Genomic DNA, 20,244 nt, shown 5'->3' with positions numbered 1-20,244 from the left:
TGCGAGAGCCCGCGCGCCTTCCGGGAGCGCGCCCTGCGCGCGCGGCTGGCGGAGGCGGGCGCGCGGCTGCAGCAGGTACGCGGGCGCGCCCCCCTTCCCCGTTAGTGTCCCTGGGCCATCGGAGGGCGACAAGGGAGAGGGGGGGTGTCTTCCAAGGGACCCGGACTGCGGAGGAGCAAGTTCATGGTCCGATGTGGAGGACGGGGCGCGGGGTCACAGGTGCCGTTCACCTGCCGGGAGCAGCCAGGGGGTCTGCGGGGCGCGCAGGAAGTCCAGAGAGGGGACGCGGGCAGTTAAATGGGAGCGCAGTTCATTTTCTGCCCAGATGTCGGGAGAAGCGCTCTGCGGAGACGTAAGCCCCCACTCTGCTGGGGGCTTGCTGGCACTATTTTTTAAAAATATGTTTTTTATTGATTTCAGAGAGGAAGGGAGAGGGAGATGGAAACATCAGTGATGAGAGAGAGACATCAATCGGCTGCCTCTTGCACGCCCCCTACTGGGGATGGAGCCCGGCACCCGGCCTGTGCCCTGGACCTGAATGGAACCTGGGGGCTCTTATATATGTGTTTTCCGATGGTCTTAGTGTGAAAGGGTCGTTCCACCCCCAAAGGGGTTGCAACCCACAGGTTGAGAACCGCTGCTCTAGCCACTGAGCCACACCAGCTAGGGCTTGGTGGCCCTTTTAACATGGGAGAGCTGAGAGAGTCTCTGCGCCAGGGAGGTAGTCGGAGGCACCTCTATAATTGCAGCATCACAAAACCTTTGTCATCAGGAAAGTGGTGGAGAAGCATCATCCACCGCCTACACCCCAGAGATCACCACTTACTATTTGATGAGTCTTCCGGGTCCTCTTTTCTCTGAGTATTTCGTACGCAGTTAAGATAAAAGTGTGGACTCTGTTTTCCCCCTGATACATGGACGTTTGGAGCATGAAGGTGTCTTTAGTTTTGTGTGTTTGGTCCGACCTGGTCCTGTCCATCCTTGCGCTTTACCTGCTGTTTGCCTTCCAGATTCTTCAGGGCCATGAAAGAGCCAACACTATGGTGGCGTTAATGGAAGTTTATGGAGAAGAAGATGGAGCATACCAGGAATTTGTTACCGTGGCAACCACGTTCTTCCAGTACTTACTGAAGCCGTTTAGAGATATGCGAGAAGTTGCAGCTTCGTGTAAGAGTGATATTTTGGTATGTTTTCTTTATGTTTTTACTTTATCTGATTTACTGTTTGTCACATATTATTTCTTTAGTCACATTTAAGATTCCATCTGTGTTGGCCTCTTAGGTTCACCCTTATGTTTATTTATTTATTTTTCAAATATATTTTTATTGATCTCAGAGAGTAAGGGAGAGAGAGAGAGAAACATCAATGATGAGAGAATTATGAATTGGCTGCCTCCTGCACACCCCCTACTGGGGATCGAGCCCACAACCCGGTCATGTGCCCTTGACCAGAATCAAACCCAGGACCCTTCAGTCCACAGGCCGATGCTCTTTCCACTGAGCCAAATCAGCTAGGGCGACCCTTATGTTTAGATGATGTTGTAGAGATATTATTTTTAAAAAGTGATGTGAAAATGAAGAACATTTTGCATGGGCCATCTTCTTAATACATTCAGATTTCTGAAGACTTTCAAGGGTTAAACACATTCTTTGCTGATGACTTCTTTTTGGATATGATGCTTATTTAGCTTATTTTCCTCCTCTAAGGACACGTGCAAATTTCTGAGAAACAAGATGTAACTTTAAGCAGCAGGGCCCTGGGTTGTAATTCAGTAATTTAATTTAGTAGATGCTATCATCACTCTTACTTCGTTGAGCCCTGTGACACTAGTTAGAATAGTGTCATTTCCATCCAGTGTTACCAACTAATCAGTAGCTCTCCTGGGGTCTCACCCCACCGGAAACAGAAGACATCAGAGTGGTCACCCGATCTCTCCCCTGCCCTGGGCCATCCTCCACACCTGTGACCTCCGCCAGGCTGCTGTACTGTAAACACGACATCATCTTTAGGTGAAACACGTGCCACTCCAACCTGTTCTGTTCATTATTTCAAATGTCTGTTATTTGGATAATCTTTACTTCCTATATATATATTTTTTTCTTTAAATAACAGCTTTATTGAGATGTAATTCATCTATTTAAAGTACACAATTCAGTGGGTTTTGGTATTTTCAGAGTTATGCAGCCATCACCACTATCTAATTCCAGGATGTTTTCATCACCCCAAAAAGAATCTCTGTACCCTAATGGTCACTCCCCATTTTCCTCCAACTCTGGGCAACCACCAGACTGCTTTCTGCCTCTGTGGACTTCCCTCTTCCGGACATTTCACCTTCCGTGGTTCATACAATATGTGACCTTTTGAGTCTGGCTCCTTTCATGTAGCGTAATGTCTTCAAGGTCCATCTGTGTTGTAGTGTGTATCTGAACCTCATTTCTTTGTATTGCCAAATAGTATTCACTATAAAGAAATACAACTTATCCATTTAACAGATGACGAACTTTTGGGTTGTTTCCACTTTTTGGCTATTATAAATAATACTGTTATGAACATTTGTGTACAAGTTTCTATGTGGATATGTGTTTTCATTGTTCTTGGGTATTTGCCTAGGAGTGGAATTCTGGGATCATATGATAACTCTATGCTTAACCTTTGAAACCAACTGCCAGACTGTTTACCAAAAGCAACGCCCCATTTTACATTCCCAACAGCAGTCCATGAGGTTTCCAATTTGTCCACGTCATTGCCAATACTTGGTATTATGTCCTTTTTATTATAGCCCTCTGAGTGGATCATTGTAGTTTTGACTTACATTTCCCTGATGGTTCACCCGAGTGTATTTCTTACATTATTACCTTTGCAGAAGAATTGAATGCTATATGACAGAGTACATGTACAGATTTTACGATCTTTTGGGTTATTTTTTAAAAATATGTTTTTATTGATTTCAAAGAGGAAGAAAGAGGAAGAGAGAGATAGAAACATCAATGAGGAGAGAGAATCATTGATTAGCTGCCTCCTGCACACTTTACACTGGGGATTGAGCCCGCAACCCGGGCATGCGCCCTGACCGGGAATCGAAGTGTGACCTCCTTGTTCATGGGTCACTGACGCTCAACCACTGAGCCACGCCAGCCAGGCTCTGTTGGGTTATTGTATTATTTTTTCCCTTTAGAAAAGAATCATCATATTGAAAAGCTTCATGTTCCTAAAAGAAACCATAGCAACAGCTAACACTTGAGTGCTGTGTACAGGCCCATGTTGAGTGCTTAACACAGATCTCATTTAAACTGTGTATTATTATTAACAGAGAAACATAACTTGACTGCATTCCTCTCTAGAAAAAGTCACTCTGGTAATGCAAAGTAAAAGTAGGGGTTCTTTTTCCCTTTATGCCCCAGAGAATCCCTTTGACTTCCAGCCACCTTAGAGCCTTGTTCATTCTCAAGAAGGAGTTGCTGAATTCATGACACTTTATTGACTGAGTAGGAGCAATAAACGTAGTTGAAATAATCCATGCGACCAGTTTCCTTTCACTTTCCCAATGTCCGTACACTGCTATTCTTTCTTACTTGTGCAATTTTCCGTTCTGTCTATAGAAATCCTTGGGTGAGGATGATCTGGGTCCTAGAAGGATAGTGGCTCTGCAGAAGGAAGCCCAGGAGTGGGCCCGGCAGGCTGACGAAGCAATCGTCTCTATTCAGGATATCACAGTGAATTATTTTAAAGAAACAGTAAACGCCTTAGCAGGTAATCATTTAATATGCCACACTAACATATATGCAATGATCATTTTATTAAAAACAAAACAAAACATCCGAGTGTCTCTTTAGTACCAGGCACCAGGTCCTGGGGGTTCAGTTTTTATGGCTGCGCATAAACAGACGCTGACCAGCGTGCTGAGGGGGATCAACCTCAGCTGCATGTTCATCCAGACGCACGGGGAAATGGCAGTGGCAACAAGCCCATGAGGAAGATAAGTAGGGGCTCTGAGCTGAGCGAACACTTAGACTCCATCAGAGTGGGCAGCAGGGCCCTTAGAGACGTGGCAGCGGCCCTGGTATCTGAAGGGTAAATGGGACTTAGATCACAGCAGGGTGAGGGGAGAGTGTTCCAGGCAGAAGGAAGAGCACTGACAAAGGCCCTCTGTGTGAGGGAGCCGGGCAAGCGTGGGGCCTTGGAGAACGCCGCGGGGCTGGAACAGAGTGTGCGGGCGAGACCACAGGATGGGACCCTGCCAGCCCTACGAGCTGGGTCAGGGATGTTTGTCTTTAAGTCATTGTTGATGGTAGTTCCAAAGAGGAAAAAACATTGTCTGTCAACCAGTTTGTTAAATCATAGTATATTCATACAATAGAATATCACAGGGCTACTAAGCATGATTCTCTGTTTTATGAATGGCAAGAGTTCCACGATACAGTAAGTGAAATAAACAAGATATACAGGGTGGGGCAAAAGTAGGTTTACAATTGTGAATACGTGAAACAAGTTTATCCTTGTTTTATTATTTATTATATTATTTTTTGCTTTAATTTTTTTTATTGATTTAAGGGAGAGGGAGAGAGAGATAGAAACATCAATGATGAGAGGGAATCATTGATCGGCTGCCTCCTGCACACCCCCTCCTGGGGATTGAGCTGCAACCGGGTATGTGCCCTAGCCGGGAATTGAACCATGACCTCCTGGTTCATAGGTTGACGCTCAACCACTGAGCTACACCAGCCAGGCTATTCTTTTCTATATGAACAACTGTAAAGCTACTCTCGCCCTACCTTGTGAAGAAGTCTAATGATCATGTGGGGTTTTCTTGGTCAAACTATCTCTATAACCTTGTCTGTCTAGTCTAGAGGTATATGTACCAAAATGTAAGAAGCAATTACAAGTAGGTGAGATTCATGATTATTTGCCTCGTTCTAAAAAGCAATGAGATATCTGAAATTTTATACCAAGGACCGTGTATTATCTGTGTGATTAAAAAAGTCATTAAAATAAACTTTCTTTTAAAAAGGATGTTTTGCAGGTAATATGGGCCGGGGGTGGAGGGAATAAAGAATTAGCTCAGGATAAAATGTTCACTTTATAGTGAGCTGTAATTAAGTTTTATTTTATTCGTTATAATCCGACAGGGATGCAGAAACAAATGGAACAGGATGAGAAGAGGTTTGGCCAGGCTGCCTGGGCCACAGCAACTCCCAGGCTAGAAAGACTCAGGCTCATGTTAGCTCGGGAGACACTGCAGCTCATGAGAGCCAAAGAGCTGTGTTTAGATCACAAAAGAGCTGAGATTCAGGGAAAGGTAAGACACATAAAGGTGACTATTTTAGAAACAGACTTTTATTTTATTTATTATTTTTCAAAATATAGTTTTACTAGAGGCCCAGTGCATGACATTTATGCATTGGGGGCGGGTTCCTTATCCCGACCTGTGCCCTCTCGCAGTCCTGGACCCCTCGCTCCTTACCGCCCGCATGCTCACTGCTCCTTAGTGCTGCTGCGGAGGCCGGAGAGGCTCCCGCCAGCGCTGTGCTCACCAGCTTCTGGCTGAGCGGTGCTCCCCCTGTGGGAGCGCACTGACCACCAGGGGCAGCTCCTGCATTGAGCGTCTGCCCCTTGGTGGTCAGTGTGTGTCATAGCAACCAGTCATTCCACGGTTTGGTCAATTTGCATATTAGGGTTTTTTATATAGGAGGATTGATTTCAGAGAGGAAGGAAGAGGGATAGAGAGATAGAAACATCAATGATGAGAGAGAATCATTGATCAGCTGCCTCCTGCACGTCCCCTACTGGGGATCGAGCCCACAACCCAGGCATGTGCCCTTGACCAGAATTGAACCGAGGACCGTTCAGTCCGCAGGCCAACGCTCCGTCCACTGAGCCAAACCAGCTAGGGCGAGACTTTGGTTTTAGATACCCCTTCCCTTCCAGCCAGCATGAGAGAGCTTCCTTTCGTATTCCAACACCATCTTTTGGTTGATGAGAATTTCAGGACTAGGGAAGCTTGGCCGTAAGGTTTCCCTTTGCTCAAGATGGCTTTGAAATGTTATGTTATAAGATTCACTTGGTAATGGAGTAGGTAATATACTTTAAAATTCACATAACATTATTTTCAGCACGACTTTAGAATAGTCAGCAGTGCTTCATTCCAGGATCATAGTCACTTAAGTTTTTTCCCGCGATGTTATGATGTTAAAGCAGAAAACACTAAAGACCTCACTGCCATTTATTTTTCTCAAAACCTGAATGTTTTCATATGTTTCAAGGATGAGATGAAGGATTGGTAAAAATGTTTAATGGGGCTTTTTTGTTCCATTAAGTGAAATGGAGGAGTGTTTCTTCTCAATTTGCTTTTTTATATTTGGTACTGAGCCAGGAATAGAAAATAGCTCAAATGCTTCTGAAGTTTGCTTTCAGTGTACTAAATATTTTATCTTGCTCTTTTTTTTTTTCATGAAAACAAGATGGAAGACCTTCCAGAACAAGAAAAAAATATAAATGTTGTAGACGAACTAGAAATAAAATATTATGAAGTTCAATTAGAACTATATGAGATTCAATTTGAGATATTAAAAAATGAAGAAATACTACTTATTACACAGTTGGACTCTATTAAAAGACTTATAAAAGGTAAAACTTATATTTAAAATATATATTAAAATGTTTAAATTACACATTTAAGGAAATACAGACCATGTTACCAGTTACTTCTTGTAAATTATATAAAATAGCTGCTGAAATTTCCTAATTTCCCTTCAGCATTTTTATTATTCAAATAGTAAATAATATATTCATTGTTAAACATACAGCAAAACAAAGAAAGGAAAACTATTATTACCCCAGTTCCATCAGCTGGAGATACTTAGTGGTAACAATGTGTTGACTAGCTTGGTAGCCTGATGTATATAAATATCAGTTACTAAACTAAAACTATATATCCTGTTCAGTATTCTCTTTTTCCTTTAACATATAATAATCATCATTCCATTTCAGTAAGTAATAAAAATCTTCAAGAATTTTAATGGCTGCATAGTATTCTATTATGTGGATATACCAACTGTGATGTTCAGTTTTTCACTGTTGTGAACAGCAGTGTAGTGAAGAACCGTCCTTTAATCATGTGTTTGTGTTTGCGTTTGTGTATAGGACAGCTTATTTCCTTGGAATATATTTCTAAAGATGAAATCATTGGGTCAAGGACAGTGCAAAATTTACATTTGACAAATATGTGTTAAAACAACACAACAATAATCATTTGATACATATTTTTCCTCACCTCTGTTATTTTCTAATTTCTAAATTTCATACTACATTATGGTCCTCTAGATGGGTTGTACAAAATGACACTCCCATCATTAGATTACCTGTTTCCCCACAGTTTCGCCATTCGTTTAAATTCTTGCCTAATTGATAGAAAAAAAATGGCATGTTCTAATTTTTAAAAATATATGTATATATTTATTGATTGATTTCAGAGAGGAAGGGAGAGGGAGAGAGAGATAGAAACATCAATGATGAGAGAATCATTGATCAGCTGCTTTTGCACACCCCCTACTGGGGATCAAGCCCACAACCCGGGCATGTGCCCTGACCAGGGATGGGAACCGTGACCTCCTGGTTCATAGGTTGATGCTCAACCACTGAGCCATGCCAGCCGGGCATTCTAATTTTCATTTATTCCAGTTACAAATGACATTCAATGCAATTTTGTATGTTGACTGGTCATATTTTTTTTAATGAAGTGTCTATTCATAGTCTTTGCCAGTTTTTCTTTGTGCTTCCTTTACATATTAAGGCTATTACTCTTACTATTTGTCATATGTTGCAAATACTCCCTGTTTGCTTTTTCTTGCCTTGCAGAAATATTTAACTTTTATGAAGTCCCATCTGTTTATCTTTCTGCTTTTGGAGTCACACCTGGCAAAGAAATCTATGGTTTCTGCTTTTGGTAGTATGCCTGGCAAAGTCCTCCTCATCCTGAAATTGTCTCAACATTTTACTTTTTTTTTCTTATAGTATTTTTATGAATTTTAAAGGGACATTTAGCTCTTTAATCCAGACGAAATTCATTTTGATGTGGGGTAGGAATCTAATCTTTCCCCCCAAGTTGTTAGCAGTCCCAATCACTGATTTTGAACACATTTTCCCCTACTGCTTTGACTTGCTGCCTGTCTCGTCTAGAATCGTTACATTTATTTCGACCTATTTATAAATTAATTCCCTTCATTGATTTGCGAGTGCTCTGGTGCTGGCACCAGACTTCCTGTTGTATCTCGGAGGTCCATTTCAGTGCCTGGTAAAGCCCATCCCTCCCCTGTTACTCTGCTGTTCCACACGTTTTCTGACTGTTCTCCTTTATTCTTCCAGATGAACTTTAGACTCATTTTCTCAAGTTCAAAACAAAAAAGCAAAACACTCGGAATTTTTATTGGGATTGTGCTTAAAATTAGAGATTAATTTGGGGAGAATTGTCGTCTTTGCAATTTTGAATCTTCCCATCCAAGAACATGGTATGTCTCTCCATTTACTTAAGTCTTTTTCTCCCTAAAGTTTCTCTAAGTTTTCGATTTTTTTTTTTTTTGCATACAGATCCTGAACATTTAATTTAATCCTAGGTATTTAAAAAACTTTATAATAGTTTCAGGTTCTAAGCATTTTACACATTTAGGAAAAATTTTATTTTAAAAAAAGTTGATCTGGAAGGATGCATGCCAAATTGTTAGTGTTTTCCTCTGGGAGGTTGGGATTCCGAAGGTTTGGGAAAGGAAGAAGAAAGTTACATTTTTTATTTTATGTACTTCTGTAGGGCTTGATTTTGTTAATAGCATGCATGTATTTAAAAATCACCATGTAATCAAGATTGTATATCATTAAGGCTCCTCAATAATATACTGCTGGTAGAATGTAAGCTGCCTTTCTGGAGGGCAATTTGACGATAGTTATCAAGAATCTTAAATATTCATCTGCTAAGCAAGTAATAAGAAATGGACACAAAGATCTATATTCAGCGATGTTCATCACAGTGAAATTGCCAACAATGGAACATTCTAACAACAGAGATTATTTAAATTAAAGAATACTGTGTTGCCATTAAAATTATATTTCCATCACATGGAAAATGTTCTTTTAGAACTGTTTATTGATATGTGTAGCTATATAAGTGATGTGTGTGTGTGTGCGTGTGTGTGTGTGTGTGTGAGTGCATGTGTGTGTGTGTTTCTCCCTGGGTGGTGGGATTACACGTGATCTTCTCTTACATTTAAGAGATTTTATGCATAATTTTTATAATAAAACATGTCTTTAACAAATCATTAAATATGTATTTTTAGATAAACAGGATGAAGTTGTCTATTATGACCCATGTGAAAGTCCAGAGGAACTTAAAGTCATTGATCCCGTGAAGGGGCTGCAGGACCATGAGAATTTGGAGATGAAAGAGCTCAGCCGGCAGTGCCGGCAGCTGGAGCGTCAGCGGGGCCGGATCTGCGCCAGGAGAGCCCATCTCAGGAACAGAAAGGTGGGCGCCGGGCGGCTTGCTTTCTTTCCCTCCCAGGCAATTCTGTCATGAAAGATAAAGGCGTGGGAAATAAGGCTTTTACCTGATTTGTGTGTGTCTTGATATGGATATCAGTAGCTGCAAGTCCAATGTATTTGCAAGTTTTTCTTAAAATGATTTTTTGTTTCTTTGGGGATTTAAGCATTTATCATACTCTCTAGATTTTTAATTCATTCAACAGCTATTTGTGGAGTGCCTATTACATACGCGGGTATTTTTTTAAATCACAATAAGTAAAAACTTCTAATCAGCTACAGTGAATTCTAAAATTTAGTGTAAATTGTTGATTATAAAATCAGAGATAATATTTAGCTCATTTCAATCCTTATATTCGGTGATTTTTTTCTTAATTTTAATAAACTCCATCCTATATAATAAAAGGGTACTATGCAAATTGAACGGCAAAATGACCAGTCACTATGATGTGCACTGACCACCAAGGGGCAGACGCTCAACGCAGGAACTGCCCCCTGATGGTCAGTGTGCTCCCACAGGGGGAGAACCACTCAGCCAGAAGCCAGGCTCATGGCTGGCGAGCGCAGCAGCGGTGGCGGGATCCTCTCCCACCTCCACTGCAGCGCTAAGGATGTCCGACTGCTGGCTTAGGCCCGCTCCCCTCGGACTTGCCCCAAGGGCTCCTGGACTGCGAGAGGGCACAGGCTGGGCTGAGGGACACCCCCGAATGCACAAATCTTGTGCACCGGGGCTCTAGTGATTGTATAAAAAGGTAACATGCCAAGAATGGCTAAGCATCATTGAAATGTAGTTTTTAGTATGATTTTTCAGGTATTTGTAAGTTGCATATCCTTATGTAGGTATGTTTGGAAGTATAATTACTATTTTTAAAACATGGGGAAATATGCTTTAAACAGCAGCATTGAAATAGATTCTTAGGGCACATCCCATTTAAGAATTGGGGGACCCTTGCATATCCTCTCATTTCCCCTTGGTTGGAGAGTTCACTATTTCATCTCTTAAAGCACTAAATCTGTGGCCTTCTGATCGGGCACAACTGATTCCTGCAAGTGCCTATCAGCTCCTATCACAGAGCGCAGGAGGCAGCAATATCATTGAGCCTCTCCAGACACTCCTACTCATGAATGAATGCCTTACATGGCAGCCCAAATGCAATGCTTTTTTCTTTTAACCTTTTATGCTACAGCCCATGGCGATAGTAAAAACCATGTAGGTGATTTGTATTCTCCCACCAGGATCAGTGCAAAGAAAACCATCGGCTCCGATTGCAACAGGCTGCAGAAAGTATGAGATATTTTCATCAGCACCATAGTATTCAGGTGGTGAGTACTTAAAGAAAAATAGTTTAGATTTGCATAACGTGACACACTGGCTTCACTGGGCCTGCGGCTGCTGCCTCAATCCAGGGCCACTGCAGCCCATGCAGACACAGTGGTGGTTGGAGGGGAGGTGATAATGTCGGGTTATGGCCCCTTGCTCTCTCAAGACTTTTATTTTAAGGAATTTACAAATACATACTTGTTTAAATATAGAAAAGAGACAAGATAAAAGAGCAGGAGCAAAAGAAAAAAGAATGGATAAGCCAAGAACGCCAAAAGACACTGCAACGATTGAGAGCGTTTAAAGAGGTAAGTTCCAGAAATAATCGCCTTGCCTACGTTTTCTGGAGAAATAATTAAAGATCACCCATCCTCGGAGAAAAGTATGAAGCATGAACAGATAGATCATTTGAAACACAGAATGTTCCCCAAATGCCATTATTTTTAATGTATAGATAGAAGCCAACAATATTAGAATATCGAGCACATTGCCACATGCTCTCCCCTCCTGGTATTTGTTCATCAGCAGGGAAAACTGAAAAAGTTAAATTACCCTCAACTTTAGCTGGCTTTTCCTCATTTGCAATAAAGAATTCTTTAAAATGCAATCAGGAAACTTTGTGACGTAAGAATAGTTAAATGCTCTATTACAAGTGAATAGGGCCCTAGCTGTTCGCACAGTGGTCAGACCATCGGCCCTTGGACTGAAGGGTCACAGGTTCGACTCCGTTCAAGGCATGTACCTCGGTTGCAGGCTCAATCCCTGGCCCCAGTTGGGGTGCATGGGGGAGACAACCAATCGATGAGTCTCTCTCACATCAATGTTTTTCTCTCTCTCTCTCTCTCTCTCTCTTTCTCTCAAGTTAATAAACATATCCTCAGGTGAGGATTTTTAAAAAGTGAATAGGTTTTTTAAAAAAGGAAATAGTTACTTATTTAAAAATAACATTAAAATATAAACCTGTTCTCATCACACATCCCTGCATGCACCATCATAATAAAGACTGAAGTTTATTGTTGTCCCCAAAGAAAAACGAGCCCCCTCCAGACAAGCCTCCGGAGTAAGGCACTAAAGGTGTGCTGTGTGGTCCCAACGAGAAAGGTAGGGGCCACTGGAGTGAAAAACCATGACAGACACTACGCTGGCCATTACCGAGTGCCTCCCATCCCAGGCGTGGTGCTAGGCACTTCGTTCTCACGCCCCCACTTTGCAGATGAGTAGCCGAGGCTCAGAGTGGTTCCAGGACGTAGCTCCAGGCTGTACAGAGCTGTGTCTCTAACCCCTGAGCCACAGCCGGGACTCCCAACCTGGGCAGCACATCTGAAGCTCCTGGGAGCTTCTAAAAAGTACGAATGCCCAGACACACCTCCCGAGATTCTAGACGGGTCCTGGGCAGGAATGGAAGCAGGAAGAAGGCACCGGAGGGGAGCTACATGAATACCAGCAGGAGAGAGCAAATGGCTGGGGAGTAACGTGGTGAGCTGTCAGCACAGGGTGGTTGGTGGAGTGGAGTTAGTGTGGGGGAGGGGGCTCGAGGGAGGCCAGCCAGCTCCTTAGCCCTGAATCGGTCAGATAGGTCAGTGATCAGCTTCCAGGTCGAGATGGTGCGGAGGTGGGAGAATCAGGCACCTAACTCTCAGCAAGCTGGAATGAGGAGGTAAAAAAAATCTAACCAGTTGACCTCAAATTGGTTTAAGTTTCAGGTTTTTTGGTCTAAAAAACGTGTACAGGGTGTGGTGGGAAGAAGTGTGTGTGTGATTCAAATGGAGGGGAAAGGGCCTTGAGAACTGAGATGCTTTCCGTTGAATCACTTGGGATGAAGCTGCGGAAAACCTCACGAGTTTAGGGAGAACAGTAGCATCCTTTGTAGACGGAACTCCGTGTGTACCAAGAAGGGCCACATTCGAAGGGGACAAAGCCTGAGCACATTTGGGATGAAGCGGGAACAAGACGACCCGTGAAGTCCTGTGACATGTGGTACTGGCGGAGCCCAGACAAGTTGTTTTTAAATATTTCAAAGGGCTGTTGGGAGACAAGGATTTCATTTGTTCTGGGTGAGCCCTCAGGGAGGCAGGCTGCCCAGCAATCTCAGACAGACCACGCTGCCCCGGTGCACAGAGGGAACGCTCCAGTGGTTGGGGAGCCCTGACCTGGGGGGATGGCTGGACGACCCCTGGAGTCTGGCCAGTTTCTGGGGTTCTGTTCTACTCGCCTGCTCTCTCACCGAAAACTGCAGGGTGGTGGCCACATCAGTAAGGTGGGGGGCTGTGGCCCTGCGTTGCTGTTTGTTTCGAAACGCTTTAGAACGACGTGGGAGAGGCAGAAATACTCCGAGTTTATCATGAATTGCCATTTTGTGTGTAAAGTTTACACGTAAACTTCAGTGTTATAGAATTGGTGTGTATGTTTTTGTAAAATATATTTTTATTGATTTCAGAGAGGAAAGGAGAGAGAGAGGGAAACATCAATGATGAGAGAGAATCATTGATTGGGTGCCTCCTGCACGCCCCCTACTGGGGATCGAGCCCACAACCCGGGCATGTGCCCTTGACCAGAATCGAACCTGGAACCCTTCAGTCCACAGGCCGACGCTCTATCCACTGAGCCACACCAGCTTGAGCTGTTTTTTGTTTAAGTTTATAATCATAGTATCCTATTGCATACATCCTAGTTCATTGTAATGGCCCTATAGTATTAATATTCTATGTTTTATTGGCTGATCAGTGCCTTCATTAGGGACCTACACCCTCCAGATTAGTTCTTTGTAAGGTTAGGTTTTTCTTTATCAAATGAACACCTGAGGTGCCAGAACTTTTAAAATTCACATTTTTAAATTACAAAATTTACTCTAAGCGTAAATATTAGAGAAAAGAAACATCCATAATTCCTATTATGACTGTCATTTTGAGGTCCACTCTGCTGGTATTTTTCATAGATGTGTTTTTTGTATGGTTATAAATTTAATAGCGCGTCATCTATATTTTTACAGGCTGATTCACATAATTTGTACTGTTTATGATTTTTTGTGACTGCCTAATATTTTAAATTAATTCACCGTAATTTTTTCTGCTAATTTCCTATGGTTCATATTTAGTTTCTGATTTTTCAAACTAAAAATATTATGATGAATATTTTTATCTATATGTATCCTCCCATATCTATTTTATTATAGAAAAAGCATTATATGAAAGGCTATAAATGTTTATTCCTTTTTTTAAAAATATTTTTTTATTATTTCAAAAAGGAAGGGAGAGGGAGAGAGAAACATCAGTGATGAGAGAGAATCACTGATTGGCTGCCTCCTGCATGCCCCACACTGGGGATCAAGCCCACAAACCCAGTCATGTGCCCTGATGGGAATTGAATCGTGACCCCCTGGTTCATAGGTCGATGCTCAACCACTGAGCCCTGCAGGCCGGGCAAATGCTTATTCTTTAATGGACTTAGTGGTTGCAAAGCGGGAAGGAGCCGCTCTGTGAACTAGGACAATCCGTGCCCAGGAACTTCGTGTTCATTGTGTACAGAGTCCCGGCATTTGGATGGTTTGCATTTGTGGCAAGTTTCTCACAGCCGTTTCCACTTTCAGAGATGCCCCGGCCGGTCTGCCCCAAAGACCCCTTGCCCAGAACCCGACGCTCCAGACCTGCCAGGTGGACTGGCCCCGCGGGCCTCCTCGCCCCCCTCTCAGGGGAAGGCGCTCGTCCGTCCGTCCTCCAGGAAAACCAGAAGTGCTCCCTCCTCCGAAGCTAGCCACGTGAAAACCCCCAAGTGCCAAGACTGTCCTGGAAATAGCCCTGTCCAGATGGCTGTTCCAGCCGGTGACCAAACACAGTCCAAACCCAGGGAGGAGCTGTCACTGCCGCCCCCGCCGCCGCCCCTGCCGCCTCCCCCTCCCCCACCTCCGCCTCCGCCTCCACCAGCACCTCCGCTCCCTGCTTCATCCTTTTCTTCTCAATCTGCGAATCATCAGAATTTGCACCTCAGGACTTCAGTGAAAGATGACCAGCCGCTCCCTCTCGTGTGTGACTCGCCTGCTGAAAGGCTGCGTGACTCCTCAGGCCATTTTAAATGCCCAGGTAACCCTCCAGCATTCTGTGCCTGCGCCCAGTGGGTGGCTGAGCAGTTGAGCATTCTCACTTCAGCAGCCATCATCTTCACATCACAATCTTTTCCAGAATTCTCTGCAATCTTAAAATAGTCCAGTACTTGCTGCCTTACATGTTATCTTTTTGGGGGGAAATTAGCATAGCCTAAATCAGTTTGATAAACGCTGCCTCATCTGGAACAAACCACCTCTATACATTTAATGGTCACAACACGACTTGGGATCTCTGAGGCGATTTCCCGTTTCTTAAAACTTCAGTGTGTGTCTGATTTCTGCTACTTGCCGCCTATTCAGTGTTGCTTTGAAATCACACTTACTGTTGCCCCTCAGAAGCCTTTACAGAATTGACTGTGGCATCTTTTTAAATATATATATATATATATATATATATATATATATATATATATAAAATTTTATTGATTTTAGAGAGGAAGGGAAAGGATAGAGAGATAGAAACATCAATGATGAGAGAGAACCATTGATCAGCTGCCTCCTGCACGCCCCCACACGGGGGATCGAGCCCACAACCTGGGCATGTGCCCTTGACTGGGAATCGAACCTGGGACCCTTCGGTCCGCAGGCCGATGCTCTATCCATGAGCCAAACCGACCAGGGCTGACTGTGGCATCTTAAGCAGAAGATTGGTTGGGAATTCTTGTAGAGGAATATTAGTCAGAATATGGAAGACTCTTCCTGTGACTGACCAGGCGACTGAGAAACCTGCCTGTGGGAAATCTTTCTAAAATGAAGTGGGACAAATACACGAGGGCTATAGTGCTAACTCTAATCCTAATTAAGGTTTAGACGTCGACTACTGAGGACCCTGGCTTAAATCGGCCCACACTCTAGCCGAATGTCGTGTGTGTGTGTGTGTGTGTGTGTGTGTGTGTGTGAGAGAGAGAGAGAGAGAGAGAGAGAGAGAGAGAAATCCTAGCAAAATGCTGTGTACATTTGTTTTCAAGACTAAGCTTGAGCCTCTCTACCTAGAACATGCACAGGTACTGTGAGGTGATGTGAATGGTCATACTGTGGTTCTGGATAATTGAGTATTTTTGTTATTCTGAGTTCAAGGTGTCACTGTACCTAGAACCAGGTACAGATGAAAAGTCCACGCTATCAGGTGGAGACCCCACGGCCCTGCCATGGGGTTTGCAACAACATCGTTTATTTACTTATATATTTATTTTTTTAAGGCCATCTGCACACCCCCTACCCAGGCATGTGCCCTGACCGGGAATTGAAGCGTGACCTCCTGTCCTGATTCATAGGTCGTCGCTCAACCACTGAGCCACACCAGCCGGGCACAGTAACATTGTTTAAATGGGGAGGACAGCATGCGTGCCGGTGCCTCGCCTGGAGTCTGGCTGTGGGTGCCTCATTCCAGCCTGGCTCCCAGGCACACAGTGAGGGGAAGCCCTGTGCACCCCCCACACTGCCTCATTCCGCAGACAAGAATAAGAAAAGAACGCCCTGGCTGTGAACTGCCCTCTCACTCCTAGAAGAGGACCATGGTAACAAGTTATAGGTTCAAGTAGTGTTTTTTTTAACCCTCACCTGAGGATATTTTTCCATTGGTTTTTAGAGAGAGTGGGAGAGAGAGGGAAAGACAGAGAGAAACATCGATGTGAGAGAAACACATGGATTGGTTGCCTCCTGAATAAGCCCCAACCAGGGCCCAGGCTGGGGAGGAGCCTGCAACCGAGGTACATGCCCTTGACCAGAATCGAACCCGGGACCCTTTGGTCTGCAGGCTGATGTGCTACCCACTGAGCAACCCGGCCAGGGCGAAATAGTATTATTTTCAGCCGTCACTTGGCCTCAGTCCTGAGCTAGAAACGACTCCTCATCTTGAAGCCTCCCAGGAAGAGCCCTGAAGGGTGGCCACAGGCGGCCCCTCTCGCCAGCCGGTGGCCAGGGATCTCCCCCGTCCAGGGTCTCACAGCGCCAGAGTCAAAAACGGCTTCTACTCACAAGGCTCTGGAGCTCTGATCTAACTTGTATTTTGACAGCATTTCACACCCTTGAGAACAGAGCGTGTAAGTTACCTCGGTAACGTGGGTGGATCGAAGACGCTGCAGGGGAGCCGTGCCAGGGCCGCCCCCACGGGGCTCATTGAGCGGCTGATTAAAGTTTTACCTCAAGCCTCCTCTTGTGTGGAAACCTCCCCGCTCGTTGTCACACTGACTCGTTAGTCATCACTGACTAATACCCAGAACTGAAGCGAGAGAAACACAGCAGCTACATTTTTAAAGTAGATTTCTCTCCAAGTGGGAAGGGAAATGGAGGAGGTGGAGGTTCAGAAGTATCTAAATCACCCCCATGGGATCGGATGAGTTACCCCCAGGCATCCGAAACCCCCTCAGGATCACACGCCAGTGTCACAGCCGCCTCCTAACCAAAGGTGTGCACCATGGTGCCTGTCGGTTGCTAGTGGTGCTCACGACAAAACATCAGCGATCGAACTATCCTGGATTCACGCAGGGAGAAAACTTCTGTTTAAGGCAGTGGTGGCGAACCTTCTGAGCTCGGCGTGTCAGCATTTTGAAAAACCCTAACTTAACTCTGGTGCCGTGTCACATATAGAAATTTTTTGATATTTGCAACCGTAGTAAAACAAAGACATATTTTTGATATTTATTTTATATATTTAAATGCCATTTAACAAAGAAAAATCAACCAAAAAAATGAGTTTGCGTGTCACCTCTGACACGCGTGTCATAGGTTCGCCATCACTGGTTTAAGGGAATGGTGATCGTCCGTGTAAATCGTGGCGTTAACCGCTGAACTAATACTAAGACGCCCTGGCACCTCGGGGGAGAGGATGACTTCTTGATGTTACTTGCTCTGTTTGCTCAGTTTCAGGGTCCATGGATGAGGTGCTGGCCGCCCTGAGGTGCGGCAGAACCCCGCTCCAGAAGGTGGAAGTGCCCGCGCCGGCCCCTCCCTACACCTCCATCAACGAGCACATCCTGGCGGCCATAAGGCAGGGCGTCAAACTGAAGAAAGTGCACCCCGACCTCGGCCCCGGCCCCGGCCCCAGCAGGAAGCCAGCCAGCGACCTGGAGCGGAGCATCAAGGCTGCGCTGCAGAGAATCCAGAGGGTGTCTGCCGACTCGGAGGAGGAGGAGGACGAGGACGAGGGGGAGGAGGGGGAGGAGGAGGACAGCCCCGGGGAGTGGGACCACTAGCTCTTCTCCAGGCCGAGGGCTGCGTGAAGCCACGGGGCCAGGCCTGCTGCTGACAAGCACGTGAACAGGGTAGTGTGGCCACGTGACACCCGGAGACCTGCAGGGCCGTGGGCCGGGCGGCAGCTGTTGCTTCATGTTGTGGCTTTAGGACCCGAGAGTGGAGAGGCGGTGGCCGCACACACCAGACCGTAGTTGGGATCTGAGAACCCGTAGTGAGTATTGCTGGCGTAGAGACTAGCATTTATTTCTCACCGTGGATGTTCTAGATCATTCCCTCACTTGAAAACCGTTTACGGATGACGGCATGTGGTGAGCAGCACTAATAGACTACTGACCGAGTCCTGTGTGCGTGCGTAGTGCTTTCCTCAGATGTAAAGGTTGAATGTGAACATTATTTTAGCAATAATCAATAAATTGCTTATATGTAGAAATTATTTTAAATGAAATGTATTTTATGTATCAAGCACTCTATAAACTCACAATAAAGGACTATTTCTAATGTATCATGTCACTCATAAGAAATGAAAACAGCTTGGCTAGCGTGGCTCAGTAGTTGAGCGTCGACCTATGAACCAGGAGGTCAGGGTTCAATTCCCAGTCAGGGCACATGCCTGGTTGTGGGCTCGATCCCCAGTGTGGGGTGTGCAGGATGCAGCCAATCAGTGATGCTCTCTCATCATTGATGTTTCTATCCCTCTCCTTTGCGCTCTGAAATCAATACAAATATATATATATATTTTTTTAAATGAAAACAGGAAATCTTAACGTATGAGAAGCACAGCCTTCCCTGTGTGTGTGGTGGGGTGTTGTGTTGTTAACGTTTTTAATAAGATTTCAGTTAAACATTTAAGTGAATACTAACGGGGGGGGGGCGGGGGTGTTCCCTCAGAACTGAAACCTCATGCTGGAACCCCTTCTCCCTGCTTTGTGTTAAAACTAGGAAAGGGGAGGGGCCGTACAGGCAGAGCAGCATCTCCAGTCGGCCGAAGGGTCCCGCTAACCTGGCTCTCCCCTGTTGCCATGGCGATCCTGGGTTCCCACGGGCGTCAGTTCCAAATCCCAGAGGCAGGGTGGGTGGCTGTGCCCCAGGCCTCCGTCCCCACCAGACAGGCCAACCTGAGCCCCAAAGGATTCCTCTGGAAAGAACGGGATATTTTAAAAAGTGGCAAAATCAGAACTCTGCTGGACTTTTAAAATTATTGTCAATTCCGTATTGCGAGAGACCCGTGAACTCGTTCAGGCACGGGGAATTCTCAGGCGTTGCTTCCTCAGCTCTGCCAAAGATGAGAAGCCTCAAAAAAAGGGCCCTTTTCAAAAGTTCTCCCGATGAAACCTCCTGGCCCCATGTGTCAGGGGAGCCAGAGCCAAGGCGAGGGGACAGTCTGGCCACCTTCTGTCCAGCTCCAGGCCCCTCCACCCAACCTCCACGTGCCGCCCATCAACCTCGGCCCCTCCTGTCTTGGGGGCCCCTTCCCGCTTTCACCCCCCAGGGGTTTGGGCTCCAGCAACACCAAGCCGGCTGCTGCCTGCCCCAAACAGCCCTGCCCACTTGAGTCCCTAGGATGCCCTCAGCCCTCTGCCTGCAGGTCCCGGCAAATCCACACCGTCCTTTGGGTCTGAACCCCGTGGTTTTCCGCTGTCCAAGTCTCCCCTGACCCCTCTTTCTCCTCCACGACCACCTTGTCCTGGACCCCGGTCACGCTGCCTCCCCACCCACAGCCCGGCTACAGGGGCAGCCGTCATGGCCAGTTTTACCCCCTGGGCCTGCCCCTGGGAGAGCGGGTCCATGGCTGGCAGCATCGCATCCATCGTCCTGAGATACACAACGAGGAGCCGGGCCATCGGAGTCCCTCGTTCGCTTGTTCTCCCTCCGGAAGGTGAACTGGGGAGCGAAGCAGGTGGCAGCACGAGCTGCAGCCAACAGGCGTCTCATGAATGACCTCCCATCGCGTAAACCAGTGGTCGGCAAACTGCGGCCCCTTGAGTGTGGCTCTTCCACAAAATACCACGTGCGGGCGCGCACGTACAGAGCGATTGAAACTTCGTGGCCACACTCAAGGGGCCAAAGAGCCGCATGTGGCTCGCGAGCTGCAGTTTGCTGACCA

The 20,244-nt window shown here is 45.4% G+C and overlaps 1 protein-coding gene across 1 annotated transcript in view; it reads left to right on the top strand.

Moving 5' to 3' along the window:
- The window catches only part of WHAMM (WAS protein homolog associated with actin, golgi membranes and microtubules), a 19,221-nt gene extending 579 nt beyond the window's left edge, over positions 1 to 18,642 (top strand). Inside the window, exons 2-11 of the mRNA XM_014449702.2 lie at positions 7 to 75; positions 1,011 to 1,184; positions 3,600 to 3,750; positions 5,127 to 5,296; positions 6,459 to 6,624; positions 9,324 to 9,511; positions 10,762 to 10,848; positions 11,059 to 11,154; positions 14,433 to 14,922; positions 17,808 to 18,642. Coding sequence (XP_014305188.2) covers positions 7 to 75; positions 1,011 to 1,184; positions 3,600 to 3,750; positions 5,127 to 5,296; positions 6,459 to 6,624; positions 9,324 to 9,511; positions 10,762 to 10,848; positions 11,059 to 11,154; positions 14,433 to 14,922; positions 17,808 to 18,139 — 1,923 coding nt within the window. The 3' untranslated portion in view covers positions 18,140 to 18,642. The remainder of the gene's footprint in view (positions 1 to 6; positions 76 to 1,010; positions 1,185 to 3,599; positions 3,751 to 5,126; positions 5,297 to 6,458; positions 6,625 to 9,323; positions 9,512 to 10,761; positions 10,849 to 11,058; positions 11,155 to 14,432; positions 14,923 to 17,807) is intronic.
- Positions 18,643 to 20,244: the final 1,602 nt, after the last annotated feature.

The sequence above is a fragment of the Myotis lucifugus genome, unplaced genomic scaffold (assembly GCF_000147115.1).
Source record: "Myotis lucifugus unplaced genomic scaffold, Myoluc2.0 scaffold_1361, whole genome shotgun sequence".
NCBI classification, from domain to species: Eukaryota; Metazoa; Chordata; class Mammalia; order Chiroptera; family Vespertilionidae; genus Myotis; species Myotis lucifugus.
This window is presented reverse-complemented; position numbering and strand designations above follow the sequence as displayed.